Source organism: Paramormyrops kingsleyae, chromosome 18 (genome assembly GCF_048594095.1).
Source record: "Paramormyrops kingsleyae isolate MSU_618 chromosome 18, PKINGS_0.4, whole genome shotgun sequence".
NCBI classification, from domain to species: Eukaryota; Metazoa; Chordata; class Actinopteri; order Osteoglossiformes; family Mormyridae; genus Paramormyrops; species Paramormyrops kingsleyae.
The window spans coordinates 15,272,148-15,288,390 of record NC_132814.1 but is presented as its reverse complement, the minus strand read 5'-3'; the positions used below and the strand labels follow the sequence as shown (position 1 = coordinate 15,288,390).

At 47.3% G+C, this 16,243-nt stretch overlaps 1 protein-coding gene across 1 annotated transcript in view; it reads left to right on the top strand.

The window, feature by feature from the left end:
- Positions 1 to 11,649, top strand: part of sorl1 (sortilin-related receptor, L(DLR class) A repeats containing) — a 55,423-nt gene extending 43,774 nt beyond the window's left edge. The window contains exons 31-48 of the mRNA XM_072701830.1: positions 362 to 514; positions 1,501 to 1,674; positions 2,267 to 2,395; positions 2,723 to 2,849; positions 3,156 to 3,325; positions 3,638 to 3,750; positions 3,924 to 4,028; positions 4,256 to 4,322; positions 4,808 to 4,890; positions 5,664 to 5,754; positions 5,843 to 6,027; positions 6,286 to 6,405; positions 6,779 to 6,943; positions 7,384 to 7,558; positions 7,667 to 7,773; positions 7,924 to 8,116; positions 8,262 to 8,474; positions 9,607 to 11,649. Coding sequence (XP_072557931.1) covers positions 362 to 514; positions 1,501 to 1,674; positions 2,267 to 2,395; positions 2,723 to 2,849; positions 3,156 to 3,325; positions 3,638 to 3,750; positions 3,924 to 4,028; positions 4,256 to 4,322; positions 4,808 to 4,890; positions 5,664 to 5,754; positions 5,843 to 6,027; positions 6,286 to 6,405; positions 6,779 to 6,943; positions 7,384 to 7,558; positions 7,667 to 7,773; positions 7,924 to 8,116; positions 8,262 to 8,474; positions 9,607 to 9,674 — 2,438 coding nt within the window. The 3' untranslated portion in view covers positions 9,675 to 11,649. The remainder of the gene's footprint in view (positions 1 to 361; positions 515 to 1,500; positions 1,675 to 2,266; positions 2,396 to 2,722; positions 2,850 to 3,155; positions 3,326 to 3,637; positions 3,751 to 3,923; positions 4,029 to 4,255; positions 4,323 to 4,807; positions 4,891 to 5,663; positions 5,755 to 5,842; positions 6,028 to 6,285; positions 6,406 to 6,778; positions 6,944 to 7,383; positions 7,559 to 7,666; positions 7,774 to 7,923; positions 8,117 to 8,261; positions 8,475 to 9,606) is intronic.
- Positions 11,650 to 16,243: the final 4,594 nt, after the last annotated feature.

The window sequence follows — 16,243 nt, the reverse complement described above, 5'->3', positions numbered from 1 at the left end:
TAAAAGCTCAGAGCTGCACGCTACACCGCACACTAACCCCACCAGTAACATCCCTAACCACTTTGCAGTGTACCTCACCCATTGGCAGGGGCTTGTATGGGGGCGGGGCCACAGGAGTCACTGGCTCCAGCTGAAATCTGATTGGCCCCTCTCCTGTCACTCACTCATATCAATAACTAATGATTAGATTGGTCCTTTTTATAACCCCCACCTTAAAAAATCCTGGAATCACCCCTGTCCATTGGTGTACCAAGTCAATATAGTTGGATGTCAAACAGACTTCACTGAAAAAGGTCATGTTTTGGGGTATATTTTTTTTCTCCACCTTAATCTACATTTTTACCTGTCTCCCCCCCCCCAGGAGGACTCACCCCCCGTCCCACCACACCTGGGTCCCTCTCCTGTTCCCCTAACCACTTCCGCTGCGGCTCGGGGACCTGTATCGTCAATACCTGGGTGTGCGATGGCTATGCGGACTGTCCAGATGGCAGTGACGAGGTCGGCTGCTTCAAAGGTGAGCGGTGGGATCGACTGCCGTATGACTCAGTGAGGTGCTGATTAGCCAAACATGGTATGCTGGTAGTTGAGTCAAAAAATACTTGGGTGTATTGGATGGTTACTGCAAATACTAACTGGGGTGACTTTTTTTTTTTTTTTTGAAAATGGTCAATCTGTCAGACTTGGACAGACATCTATCATAGTTTTTCTCCATCATGATCATTTAAACATCTGCTTTGACTGCCCAAGACTTTCACACAGTACCAGCAGCCCCCAGGTTAAGAGCATGTAACTTATGGACAGCTCGTACTTCCGAACGGACTCCCACAAAGCCTATTATATAAACATTTGAGTGAAATACAATGGCTCATAATAATGAAAGCACACGCTGCTTTGTGCGGCTTTAGCGGTTCGCCAGCTCGAGGTACAGTACCCAGTGTAGTTACTTTTACTATTACTGTATTATTAATAATATTACTATTATTGTTCTAATTTACCTACAAATTCAACTTAAAGGCAGACTTAGGGAATGGATCTAGGTTGTTATCTTGAGGTCTGCCTGTGCTGTATATTTTGCTTTATATGCGTAAGTGATTATCGTAATCACATTATACAACCCAACCCAGTCCTCAGGGACCCCAGACAGTCCATATTTTTGTTTTCTCCCGGCTCCCAACACACCCATGCCAGGTATTCGGAGTTCTTGATTGGTTGGAAGCTGGGAAGGAGAAAAATCTGGACTGTCTGGGGTCCCTGAGGACTGGGTTGGGAAACACTGATATAAGTGGTTAGATATGTAGCATAGCTCCCATTTAAGGGGTAACAGTGTGCTGCCAGCCAGTAAAAGGGTTCCATTCTGCATTTGTTTGGGTTCTGGTTCCCATTGTGTGCGACCAAGTGTTTGTGACAATAATGTCCCGGCCTTCAAAGCCACCTTTGTTCCTGTGTCTCTCCGGCAGCTGTTGTGTTGCATCACCCGTTCCGTTCTGTGTGCCCCCACAGGCTCGAACATCACCACGGCCCCCGTGCCCACCCAGCCTCCCGTGCGGCCCCGTCCCACAGGCCGCTGCGGAAAAGGCCAGTTCCCGTGCCTCCGCCCCCCCACCTGCATTCCAGACTGGCAGCGCTGTGACGGGCGGCGGCACTGCCAGGACGGCTCCGACGAGATCTCCTGTCGTAAGTGCAGGCGTGGATTGTGTGTTTGCGGGTCTCTGGGGTGATGTGACATATCTTCTATGGTGTATATATACTAAATTTGGTCTTTGTTTGCCCAGATGGATAATACATGTAGTTTAGGGACTGGTCGACCACAGACATTTGTCTCATGAGGGTGATAACTCAAATAGTATATGGTGGGTCTCTTTCAAACCTTATATGGGGGAAGACCTGGAACTGATCAAATTTTGAGACAAATCACTCCAGAACTGAAGCAGTGCCACATAGTGGTAGCAAAGAAGAAGGGTAGCTGCGGAAACTCAAAGTATTTGATGGATCCTTCACAAACTATACAGGCACTTTGAACTTTATTGGGGAGAATGTCTGGAACTGCTTCTATTTTGACACAAACGGCACCAAAATTGCAGCAGTGCCGCCTAGTGACTGTAAAGGGAAGTGCCAATGCTGGGGAGAGTGTGTAAGGGCCTACAGATTGTAGAGACTGGGTGCTATGGGAGGAGTAGGGATTAAATGGAGGGTGGGGCTATATGGGGAATATGTTTTTTGGGCTATGGTGGGATGGTCAGCCTCTGCTTGCCTCTCTCTCTCCCAGCCACCCAGGGCCCTCTGACTTGCGTTAACGGCACGCTGTGTGCCGACGGAGAGGCCTGCGTGATGGACAGTGAGAGGTGTGACGGTTTCATCGACTGCTCTGACCACAGTGACGAGGACAATTGCTCATGTGAGTGGCGTGCTGCATTCATGTCTACACTTATGAAGCTCTTATTGACCCCTTAAATTTAGAATGCAATGTCTAGGGTACTACAAGTCCCAGAATGCTACATTGCTGATAAGGGGCGTATACAGGGGCAGGGTCACAGGGCCACTGAAAGCTGATTGGCCCCCAGAGTGCCCCCTCCCCTATCTGTCAAAGACTCTTGGTTGCTCCAGTCTCAAAGCTCTGATGTAGCAGAACACTGTAATTATTAAATAAGGAACAAGGAAGGACATTAAAGGGACTCTGCCACCCAAGTTTAATGTCTTCATTGCCGTCCCCCCTCCCCCACAGCTGACACACGGATCTACAAGGTCCAGAACCTACAGTGGAGCTCTGACTTCTCCGGTGTTGTCACACTCACCTGGTCCCGGCCCAAAAACATGCCATCATCCTCATGCTACTATGTGGTCTACTACAGGTACGGTGCTGCTGGATGCTGATTGGCTGGCCCATGTCCGTGGGCAAAATTCTTTCTATACAAATGCTGCTTTAACATGAGTGAGAGTCAGGAATCATAGGGGTGACAAAATCTGAGAAGATCTGTGATATTTAGTGAGTAACTGTCTGAATGAGTAAGAGTGCATATTGCTTTTGTTCCCTTTTATTCTGACTCATAGACTGTCATCTTGCACTGTAGTCTGTTGTGTGTATGCCTGTCTACGTATTTGTATGCACGTGTGGTTGCTCAGTGACACGTTCCTCTCCCCCCTCCCCCCACCGCCAGACTGGTGGGGGCACAGACCTGGACCACGGTAGAGACCCACAGCAACAAGAGCAGCTACGCGCTGACGGTACTGAAGCCAGACACCACCTACCAGGCCAAGGTACAGGTGCAGTGCCTCAGCAAGCTCCACCGGAGCAGCGAGTTTGTGACGCTGCGAACACCAGAGGGATGTGAGTAACCCCCCCAGCACCCACCCACCTGCTCACCTACTCATGCTGTACACCACTGTTCCTCAGGAACCCCCAGACAGTCCACATTTTTGCTCCCTCCCAGCTCATAGCCAATCAGTAACACCCAGTACCTGGTTCAGATGTGCTGGGACCTTCAGTGGAGCAAAAATGTGGACCTTCCTGGTGTTCCCCCCAGACTCGTTTGAGAGACACTGGACAGTAAACCTATGGGTCACACTGTGCTAAGTTCACTGTTTGAGTCATGGCTTGCATTGCGCGTCTGTTTCGGTTCTGACTGCCCGCTTTCTGCAGTGCCTGACCCGCCCCGGGACCTCCAGCTCTCCTGTGACCTCAGCAAGGAGGGCATGGTGCTGTGTTCCTGGCAGCCTCCGGATCCAGCCCACGGACTCATCCGGGAGTACATCGTGAGTGGGCAATTCTGTAGGGTGCCAGATCTCATCTGGCCAACAAGGACAGGACCGTTTTCAATGCACACATTTACTCCCTTAGTAGTAGAATTGTGATTGTGTTTAATGTTCAAAGATTTTTGCGTATGTGTGTGTGTGTACCCGTGCACATGCATCCGTCTCACCACCAGGTGGAGTACTTCGCAAAAGGCAGTGTGGAGTGGAACTCCCAGCGCAGCACCAGTACCCAGGCTGAGGTCAGGGGTCTGCGGCCCAGTGCCCTCTACAGTTTCCGGGTATGTTACTGCCGGAGCAGCGGGAGTTAACTGCAGGGTCAGTGTGAACAGATGGCAGGTCCGAGGAAGTGTTCATAGTAGCACTAGAAGGGTTTTAGTTGCTAGAAATTTGCTAGTGAGTTAGCACAGCTTAGGGGTGAAGTGCAGTGGGTATTAGCACTGCGTTGTGGGGTCATAGCACAGGTCCCAGGTGTTTACATGTCTGTCTGTGGGTTTGCTTCATTCAGGTAGCTGCTGTTACCAGCCGTGGTGTAGGAAACTGGTCCGATGTCAAATCCATCACACCCCAGGAAGGTGAGGACCCCCTCTAACTGAATACAAATGGCTGTACACTATGGCAGGAGTTGCACAAATCCTGCTACGTATGCCTATTCTCTTGAGGCAAACATGTCAGCATGTAGAATCCCCCACTGCTCAGTTACTAGGATTTAGTCAAAGCGTTTGTCTGCGTTTTTGTTTGCATACTTGCGTCTATATTATGGACGGCCTGTGTGCAGAATTCAAGCTAGAGCTGATAAAACATCTCCCTCTACTGGTAGGATATGGTAGGTGCATACAGTGCGCCAGTCAAATATGGCAAAAATCACCACACCAAGGCCAGCAAAAAGAAATGAGTAATTACTGATGGGTAAATAAGCCAATGGCAGCGTCATTTTTAGCCATTGCTATAGGGAGCACTCAGGGAAATTGCCCTCGCTACCTGCATCTACTGCTGTATGACCTGCTGTTGTGTATTTGATGAATAAACTTTGATTTGATTTGCACTCTGTGTCTCTCAGCCCTTCCAGTGCCATCTGTTGAAATGGACCATATCACAGAAGACTCAGTCAGTCTCACTTTCGGTTTCAGTTCCCCGAACAAGGTTGGTGTTTCTTGGTTGATGATGCTCTCTCTATAGCTGTGTGTATGTGTGTCTGTGGGGGTGGGGGGGTATGTATATATTATGTTATGGGGACCAAATGTCCTCACACTGATTTAAAAAACTGTTATTTTCACATAGTGGGGATCATTTTTTGGGTAAACTCAGTTTTATAAATATGTGACTGCAATCAAAAAAAACAAAAAATGCCAAAAGTCTTGTGTTTTGTTTAGGTTAGGGCTGGGTAGGGGTTAAGGTCGGTATTTTGGGGTTAGTGTTTTAGAAATGAATGAAGAATCCCCACTTTGTGTGTGTGTGTCTGTCTGTCAGTCAGTGTAGTTTTGATTTAAAAATTTAAATTTGTGTCTGATCTTTGTACGGAATGAATACACAGTGCACATTATGTTCAAAATTTTTTTTTTTTTATTAATCTTGCACCTTTTGCCAAACCAATCATGCTTTTCAGAGGAAAGAGAAACATATACTAATGTCCTGGAAATGGGGAAAACATGCTCTGGCCATTATTAATGGTCATTGAGACTAAAGAATTCATTACTTTAGCTAAAAAGTATATATATGTTTATGTAAATGTTTTGAATTTTATTCCAGTTAGAGTTTCGGAAGCTAATTTTCCTTTAGTTGTAGTTTTTAACTTTATGAGTGGTGTTGAGAGTGATGATGTGGGCAGTATTTTCCACTAGATTCGTGGACTGACTCTCATGTGACAGCCAGTGTCTCATGCAGATTTTGCACCCCCCCCCCCCCACTGCTTACAGGTCCAACAGTACATGTTGGTTCTCTACTGGGTGTTCGACGCTCACGTGAGGGAGAGCAGGACCATGACGGCTTCGGGTAGTAACCTGACAGGTACGTCCCCCCAATCGTCCGGGGGGGTGTCGGGTACCCGGAGAGGGGGTGACATACTGAGGAGCTGTCTGTGTGTGTTCATCCTCAGTGACAAAGCTGACCGCCGGCACCAGCTACGAGCTGGCGGTCTGGGCCCACACCAGTGTGGGTGACAGTCCCACAGCCCATACCCGGCTGCAGACGCACGGCAATCAGCCGAGCCCCCCCTTCCTTAAGGCCCGCCCCCTCAACCAGAGTACCGTAGACTGCAGCTGGACCGGTCCCCATGCCGAGGTAGGCGGGATCAGCACGCTAAGTGTGGACGCAGACGTGCAAATGATCGCATTTAACTCGTTGACAAAATGTTTCGATTACTACTATTTAAAAGGATAAACTAAAGATAAACACTAAAGATCATTATTATTAAAGAACTTTTTTTATATATATAGTGAGTGACAGTGGGACGTTCTCTAACTCTGTGTGTGTGTGTGTGTGTGTGTGTGTGTGTGTGTGTGTGTGTGTGTGTGTGTGTGTGTGTGTGTGTGCGCTCAGCTGTACGGCGTGTTCTTCGCTACCTCCTTCCTGGACCTGTACCGCCAACCACACAGCCGCAACAGCACAGGCAGCAGCCTGACGGTCAGCGTGGATAGCGATGAGCAGTACCTCTTCCTGGTGAGTCCCGCCCCTCTGCATAGGCTCCTCCCATTTTCTCTAAGGCCCACCCCTCACATTCAGGGCTCTCCCCACTTTCTTAGCAATAGTTCACTTATCAGTCCAGCAGGGGCAATTCTAGGATTTTTTTTAAAGTGAAGTGCATTGGGGGGGGGGGGGGTCATAATTCTTACATAGAGGTCAACTATATCATTAGCCAATGAATGTGATTTGAATCGGTGAGTGATGGGGATGGGGCACTCTGGGGACCAATCAGCATTCGGCCGAGGTCAGTCCCTCTGTGACGCCGCCCCTGGCTGTCCCCTCTGCTGCTTGTCTTTACTGTGCAGTCACTGTGTCAGTCTGCTGACGCCCGCGTGTTTGTGTGAGACAGGTGCGAGTCATCGCCCCCTACATGGGCCCCCCCTCCGAGTACGCCGTGGTTAGGATGATTCCCAGCGGCAGGCTGCCTCCCCGCAACCTGCACAAGGTGCGCGTGGATCGCACCCAAGCCACGCTGAAATGGCAGCCACCTTACGACATGCCTACCACTCCTCTGGTAAGCGCCCCCTACAGGTCATCAAAGGGAATGCAGTTAGCGCAGACAGAATACAGTTTAAAAGGCTTATTGTACATTAGTGATGAGGCCTTTGCAGTGCAGTAAGATAGATATTTATTATTTTATTATTTGTTAAACGCTATTGCATCATGACCTAATGGTGAATGATAGATACCGGCAGTTTTTGAGTTAAATAAGTAATCGGTTTAACAAACCCTTACAGAAGTCGCTTTTTACCGTTCAGGAAACCTTATAGCAAAACGAAATATAGGCCCAAAATGCATTAATTATATGTACTGAAGAACACATTAAATAAAGATAAATAAAAAATTAAGATAACTTACAGGTCAGTTTTTTTATGTATCGCCGTTATTTTGCACAAGTCCGGATTTACTTAAGCTGAAGTCTGACTCCTCTTTGATCCCTGCGTACCCATGCAGACGTACTTGGTGCACGTGAAGGACATGGTGCGTCGCGCAGAGGTGAGCTACAAGGTCACCACGCAGAACAACACCGTGGAATACGTGCTGTGCCACCTGGAGCCCGGGGGGCGCTACAGCGTCAGCGTGCGCCTCAGCAACATGAGCAAGGAGGCCAGCCTGGCGCTCGGCACAGGTATGCCAGCGCGCCACACCGATGACTGGCACCACGCCGGCGCCTCCTCGCTGCCAGCTGACCCTGTCTTCATGTCTCCCCATCCCCCCACCCTCCCTCCTTGGCCAGTGCCCCTGCCCGCCCCAGAGGCCCTGAAGATCCTAGTTGAGAACGATCACGTCTTTCTTCTGTGGAAGAGCCTGGCATTGAAAGAGAAGAGCTTCAACGAGAGCAGGGTGAGGCCCCCAGTAGGGGTGTATATGGGGGCGGAGCCACAGGGGCACTGAATCACCCGTGGGCTGCCACTCTTCCCCCCCCCCCAACAGCACTGCACCGTTGCAATGTAGATGTGATTAGCACAGCGATGACGCCACTGTGATTCTCAGGGCTACGAGCTGCACGTCTACGACAGCGTCACCAACTCCTCCACCTGCCTGGGCAACACCACAGAGACCTTCTTCCGCGTCGGCAGTCTGCTCCCGGGCCACAACTACACCTTCTCCGTTCAGGCGCGCTGTCTGCTGAACGGGCAGCTGTGCGGGGAGCCGGCGCTGCTGCTGTACGACATCCTGAGCACAGGTGCGGGCGCCCCGACCGCTGCGGCATCCTCTGCGCCAACACCGCCCCCCAACTTTTGATTTTGTTTGTCATCTGACGTTTTGGCCATTTGTGACAAAGCTGTAGCACAAACGCTGATCCCTGTGTCTGTCACGGCTCCCCGCAGCCCCGGACAGCGTCCCGTCCCAGAAGGGCCGCTCGGGTGACGCTGCGGCCGTGGTGGTACCCATCCTGTTCCTGCTACTGCTGGCGCTGGGCGGTGGCACTGTGGCGCTGTACATGCGGCACCGGCGGCTCCAGCACAGCTTCACCGCCTTCACCAACAGCCACTACAACTCGCGCCTGGGCTCGGCCATCTTCTCCTCTGGGGACGAACTGGGTGAGCCCCACCGTACCCCGCCGCCCCACCCCCACCTCCCCAGCTGATCCTCACACCTGCTTAGCTGGAGCTTAGCCCCTCAATCAGTACAACTCTGGCAGTGCATCATGGGAACCAGCAGTGGTGTAACAGTCCGTAGTGATGCGCCGTAGTTTGGCATGCATGAGAACCACCAATTAATTGCAAAGCTTAACCATATTAGTGTGAAATACAGTTTTTCGCCCTTCCGTGTAAAATAACTGATACCGTGTAAAATGATAACTGATACCGTGTAAAATGATGACTGATACCGTGTAAAATGATAACTGATACCGTGTAAAATGATGACTGGTCCTGATAACGGAAGAACGGTACTGGACAGAGTCGCTATGGCGTGTAGGCGTTGTGCCGCGAGAGCCATATATCAACGGCAATTGTTCAAATGAAGAAGGTATTATGCCCTGTTTTGCAATTGAACAATGGAGTATTTTATATTATATTTTAATATTTTATATAAATGTTGGACATCTTGAATGTCATTGAATACCATGGGCAAAAGTTCCTTGCTTAGAAGTTTTTTAAGTAATAAATGGAAAGCAAAGTTAACAGGCTTGACATTGCACTACTAGGAATCAGTGTTGTAGATTTGTTTTATTAAATTTGGTTTTATTTTTACATTTTCAATTTTTATTTGAAGTCCAGTTTGGTTTTAGCTAGTTTTTAGTGTGTTGTTTTTTTAAGTTATTTTAAAGATATATTTCTGTTTCATTTTTATATATTTTGTTTAGGTTTTAGTAATTTTATTTCTAGGGATAGGCTGAAAGTTGTCGAGCTATTTTATGTGTCTGAGAATCCTACACCAGTACACAGTGCACATTATTAGACAATGTCCGAAAATAGAAAAAACATCTTTCTAGTATTATTAATGGTAATTAAAGATAAATCATTACTTCAGCTAAATAGTATTTGACGTTTGTTTTTATTTCATTTAGTTTTGAAAGCAATATTTATAGTTTTCATTTAGTCGTAATTTATTTTATTTCCGTATCTTATTTTATTTCAGCTTCCGAAAACGTTTTCTCATAGCTTTCGATTTGTTAACGATAATGTCCCTGGCGTGACCCCTGCCTCTCTCTCTCCGTCTCTCTCCCAGGTGACGAGGACGAGGACGCACCTATGATCAGCGGTTTCTCGGACGATGTTCCCATGGTGATAGCATAACAGGGAGGAGGGAGGGAGTTCTTTAACAGCCACCCGCCTACACTGAGACCCCACCCCCCAGACAGGCTTTCTCCTTCCCACCTTCAGCCATTGCTCCCTCTTGCCCCTCACTCCCTCTCTTTTCCTCTCTACCCCTCCCTCTAGAATTTGTGCCAGTGGGGGTACAGCTGCAAGGGTTTAGGAGATCGTGAGAGAAAGCAAAAAGATAAGAAAGATATTTTTAAATATTCGATGCACTTTTTTGGATGCGCAATAACTTATTTTTTTAGTATGTATATCCATATGTGTGTGTGTGTGTATATATATATATATATATGCATAATATACATATATATGTGTAAGGAGAAGAACATGTAGGCAGAAGTGGATCAAACTGTGAAGCATTTGTTGGATGAATTAACCACAGAAGCTGGGCCTGCAAGGGAGAGGACCGGTTGGAGTGCACAGCTACACCCACCTGCCTGCCCGCAAACACACACCCACCACCGTAAATTAGCATATTGCATCCATCGGCCAAAAATAGTAGCCGCTGTCACCCGACAAAGGTACTTATTCCGAGATCTACGTATCTTTCGTATAACGAGTCGTTTTCAGATGCTGAAAACTAGCGAGCTCCACGGGACGCGACGATGAGGCCGTCGATGCGCTTAAGCAACTTGTATCTTGAATGTCCTGCTTCATCAAAAAAACACAGAAACAGTATGATGATGAGATTTAGCCATGAATCTCGCGGGCTGGCCCTACGAATCTGAGCTGGGGTTGGGGGGGGGGCTATGGATTCTCAGGCCAGTCCCTTTTAAGCTGGTCCACCCGTGTCAGCTGGGTTTTGTTCTGGCACTGGTGGCAGCTACAGGAAGGTGGTGTTCAGTGTGGGATCGGGCAGGGGGGGGCAGGTTGCTGACATGTGCCAAACTTCTGGATGAAAAGGGAAACGGAACAGAAGCGGCTGTTTCTCTGGGAGTTTCCCCCCCGCCTTCCGGGGAGACGGACTTGTTGATATTGATGCTGAAGAGCCATTTTAACTGGAAGTGGGATTTTTTTTTCCTTTGTTTTATTGATTTGTTACATGAATGTATTTTATAAATTTGTGATCTTTGAGATGATGAATCTGTCACTTTGCATCACTTTCAGGAACACACACACACACAAACACACGCGCGCACGCCCAGTCTGTGTCACCGTCACTTTGAGGCAGAGAGCCATATACCCACCCCAGCATCACACCTCTCCAGCTCAGGTGAGGAGTAGGGTTTACCTCAGGGGGGGGTGATATTCCCTTAACTTTTTACCTTTCCCCTTAATTTTTAATTGTTTGGTTGAAAACCAAGGCCTTGAAATCCTGTCCCCAAACTGCCCCTATAATATGTATGTGCCCCCCTCCCCCCATCTGCACAATATAGCTCATAATACCCCCTCTGCCTCATTCAGCATAGTGGCTTTTTATTTTGCATTGATGGGAATTGTAACCATAGCGATGGTAAGCAATGTTTATTGCTAGGTTTGTCACAATTTGCCTTTTCTGGAACTATCTGAGATGTATTTATTCCCACTTACATATATAGACGCGCGCACACGCATGGTACAAGCCCCGTTCTCCGCTCACCGTCGAATAATTCTCAGTCTGTAAACATTTGCTATTATGTGACAGCGAATACCTTCTGATTTTTTTTTTTTTTTTGTCGTCTCAAATTATTAAAGCTTCACTTTATTTTTTTACATTTTCTCACAGAATCGAAATGTTTTAATATTTCTAATGTTCCAAGTGTTAGTGGTTTGTTGCCTTTTTTTTGTCCTGGTTTGTTTTTTTTTTGTAAAATAGGATTGCTTCACTAAGTTTACTACACACAGTGTGATGCTAACAGGACATTTTAATCTCCCAGCTTAAAAGGTCTTAAGGGAATATGAGTGGTTGCACAGGATGTAGTCAGAGTGTATTACAAAAACCGCTTATACTTAAATAAACTTGTTAAACTTACGCAGTGTGCTTTTATCTGTGGGTAGATGGAGATAGGGGTCATGGCAAGGGTGGGTATGTAGGAAGGTCTCCATGGAAGTGCTGTTTTTCTGCTCTGGAGTCACATATGGGGACTATGCAGGGTTCATTCTACTCCAGCACAACTGGGACAATTCTGTAGTGGAAAAATAAAAATAGTCTTGGCTTTTTGATCGTTAGGCGAATCCAGTGCCTAGCAGGGATGTTGGTCCATGTTCCCTGCTGAAGTCCTGGTTCTGTAGGCATCGTAGAACATCCCAGGCTGTAGCTTGAAGTTCTGTCAGCGTTGTGCCAGCGGCCCGAGACGGAGTGTAGACTGAGCGTGGGGATGCACATGCATCCAGCTGGCATGTTCCGCCTGCTTTTCCCCCGAATCCGAACAGCGCAATCAAACCAAGTTCTGAATTCCTGGCCCCTTCCGGACCACAAGCGGCCCCTTGCTCCTCTGGCCTGGGAGGGTGTTCTCCCGGTGTGCCTGCCGGGGGGGGGGAACCTCGCAAGGGGGGGCGACACATGATCTGCAGAAGCACAGTTCTGCAGAGGTCTGACCCAGCCCCACGAAGCCAGCAAAATCCATGTGCGGAACGTCTCAGATCGGGGGCCGATCGATTACGATCTGCCTTTGACGTTTGTCTCTCCACTTCCCATTACCTCATAGAGAATGAAATACATCCTTGGATAAAAACAAATGCAGTCACTTTATTTTTTTATTGTAGTATTGTAGGTTTTCTTTGAAATTCAGCGATCCTTCTAGGGGCCTGACTGCTCACTTGGTCAAAAGGGCCTCATAATTGGGCTGAACTTCATAAGGAAAATAGTGTGGTGTACTCACAAGCTACCACTGGGTGGCACTCTTCCATTATGCCCTAATAGTACCCATCCCAAGCACCTGACATGCATTTCAAAGTCCCTGCATGATTGTGTGGCCTGAATCAAACAGGTGGCAAATAGGAAGTCCTTCGAACAGCAGTGCAATGGCATTTATTTAAAAGCAACCGGCATGCATTGCAACAAGAACCATTTCATAACTGGAAAGGAAAAGTTTTAAGTGGCAGGGAAAATGTAGGATAATGGCATTTCATTAATGCTCTTTCATGCTTTTGATAATCACTAATGTATTAATGTAACTGTTTTGTTGACACCATTAAAAAGGTTTAACTTGAAAGCATGGTATTCCTGGAACGTGTGGTTATTTAAGACTCCGCACTGAGCGATTGGCTGACAGGCGGATAAGCAGTGACTTCTACAGTTTAAAAACACTTCTATGTAAATGGTGCAGGGCAAACTCTAGGAGACGGGCTCAGTAGCGATGTGTGTTGTATTTTCAAACTGTCCAGAAACCCTGAAGAAGACATTTCGCAAATCGCATTGTAATAAGGGTCGACGAAGGTGAATTTCGTCATCTGAAAAGTCCAGTGTTTTCGTGGTGCGTTTCACACAGCCTGTGGACCACAGTGGCCTGTGAGTTTGCTCCATGTGCATGTGGGTGGTGTGTTGCTCTGTGGGTTAGGTCTCTGCGTCCAGTAGGTTTCTGGTTTCAGTCTCATCCTCGGCTGAATAGTCACATCTCTCTTAAAACCTAGAAATTCTCCAGGTTTGCTTGATAAGTAGCCTGACACTAAAGCTTCACTCTTAACTGAGTGTGTGTATGTGTATGGCTGATACCCAGTAAAAATCTGCGTTACCTGAACGTTGGTATTTTGAAGTGATTATCATGTTGTGAAAGTGCACACACACAACAGCGATGAGCATAGATAATGGATAGTGTATATTGCCCATTGATGTGACAGGTGAAAACTTCGATCGTGTTGCGGAACCTGAAAATATTAACCTATTTCAAAGATATTTTGCACGTTTAATAACGAGATCCAATGACAAAATATATATATATATAAAATCTCACACACACCTACCTATGGAAAGGCGTATTTGCACTATTCTCTACAGTTTAGAATTACAAATGTATCAAACCTTAAAGAACATATATGGAATTATGTACTGACCCAACCAAAAAAAAAACATAATAAATAATATATTTGTTGGAGGGGAGAGGTGCAGCTCTGTGGGGTAGGACTCAGAAGGTTGCTGGTTCAGATCCTGTGGTTAGCAGAGTGATGCCCCCATTGGGCCCTTGAGCAAGGCCCTTAACTCCAGTTACTCCAGGGACTGGCTGACCCTGCTGTCTCCTCTACACCAGTGGCCTCCTGAGATGCTTTCCCATCTGTCCTGAAGGAGCTCCCACATATGCTGAGCTCTCATTGGCTGCTTTTCCTTCACTCTCTGGTCAAACTCCTCCAACTGACTGGTACTGTGTGTGTGTGTGTGTGTGTGTATGTGTGTATATATATATATATATATATATATATATATATATATATATATATATATATATATATATATATATTATTATTATTAATTATTGATGGTGGTGGGGCTTGAGGAGATCCTGCCAGTTCCTGCTGGTTTTCCCATGGCCGGCGATCACCTTTCCCTGTGTTCCGCTCTATCCGCTGCCCTGCTTCTCTCCCTCGGTGACCTTGCGTCGCAGGATCTGCGGCATTGCTGAATTTAAAGCTCTCACATTTCCTATAATCCCAGCCCTCACGGGGCCCCGGCAGCGTTGAGCGCAACCAATTCCTGACAGGAACCATGTCCTTACTTCACCTTTCACTCAGCTCAGCTCTCTTGAGCACACACACACACACACACACACACCACCCCCCCCCCCAACAGAATTTCTTTGTCTGAGCTGAACTGCGAAATTTTCACTGTAGATTCAAGACTCTGATTGTGTGTGGTTTTCTCAGTCTTAAAAAAAAAACATATTTACCGTGACTTGGCTCTGCTTTCGACCGTCGACCGCAGGCACGTCGTCCTGCAGGCAGAGGGGAATTCACTCACTTCGCATCCTGTTTAAAAATCACATGCTGCTTCTGCACTGCCTGCTTTTGGCTCCAGCCTCCCCTATGCCCTTCTGCCTCTTTCCGCTGGTCGCATTTCACTCATTTCTGTGCCGGACAGAAAAAAATGGCCGCCCTGAAACCGGATCGGACCTCATTCACTCACGGGATCTCCGTTTTCTTGCATTCGTCTTCAGAACGGCCCTCTGCTCTGCCTCTTCTTGCCTCGTCTTCCTTCGGTTAAGCTGCAGTGTGCAGAAGCATCGAGGTCCAGAGTGTGTAAGCTGCACGGAGAGGATGGAACCTCCTTTCAGTGACGGCCATGTGTTTGTTGCATTTGTGGTATGTGTAGGTAAACAGCTTTGGCATCAGGAACGATTAAGTACCTGCTGGTACAGTCTTGCTTCATTCCTTTGAAGGCTATAAATTGAAACACTTACAATTGATTCAACACTCGCTTAAGTTCAACACTTATAAAATTGGAATGTGGACATGGTGGTTGTGGGTTCAAAATTAAATCAGGACTGTGTTTAATTTTTTAAAATTGGACTCTAGCTAAAAACAATCTCTGGAAATCCCTGGAATATCCCTTAAAGATATTTAAGACCACAAGTGTGCAATCTTAGTAATATAGATGGTTCTTCTGAAGTTGAATTGTTTTATTTCGGTGTGTTTGGACTAAACGGGGCCCAGGAGGCTTTGTGTTCAGCCAGACAGAAAGCAGACACATGTAACTCATTTTATTTGCTGATTCGTTAAATAGCCACTAGAGGGTGCTAGTGCGACAAGTAGCTACCTTTCATTTCTCCATTGTGGCTGGTTTTGGTGTTGAGCCAACACTTGTCAGTAAATATTTGAAGTTAATATAAGAGACCCAAATACTTCTCATGTGCAACTATTCCTGCATCCTTGTCTTAGAAGACTTGAGACTGCACAATGCGGGGTAGAACATATCGGGGTCGGACGTTTCTGGGAATTCCAGTGGATCCTCTCAGGGTTAATGTGCTGTTAGTCTCAGTCAGACAGGTGTATGGGTGAGAGAGTGTACAAATGAGAGTGTGCCAAAGGCCTTGTCGAGGAGGCTCCAGTGAAAGGCCCCGATATACAAAGCAAAGGGGGTCTGCTGGGGCCATGTGGCAGTTCTCTCCAACTTTTGCTGCCTGTGCGCTCTGTCCCAGCCGTGTGACTTGGCGCCAAAGAAAGCCATCTCGGGGCTCCACAGGCTGGCCAACACGCAAGAGGGGAAGGAGCCGGCCGGGGAGCGAGAACAAAGAAGGGGGGGGGCGAGCACTTTCATTTTGACTCACGGGGGATTAAATCAAGTCGGCTAGAGGCCATTTTGAGGCGAACCACATCCTCGAGGTCTTTTCAGTACGACGTTACATCTCTTATTTTTGGAAGCACCTTTAGTGTTCATTTTGAAGTAAGGATACTTTATGGTCATGTAGCACTAACACAGACACAAAAACTTAGGGGTTGGTCTGTGGCTCAGTGGGTTATGACCCAGTGCCTGTGATCGGGAAGTTACTGGTTCAAGTTCCCTTCAGCAAGGCCCCTAACTTCAATTTCTTCAGGATCTGGCTGGCCATACTTTTTCGGTTGTATGCAGTGCTGGGGAAGTTACAAAAGTAATCTATTACAGACAGAGGTGGAAATTTCAGGTCCAGAAAGTACAA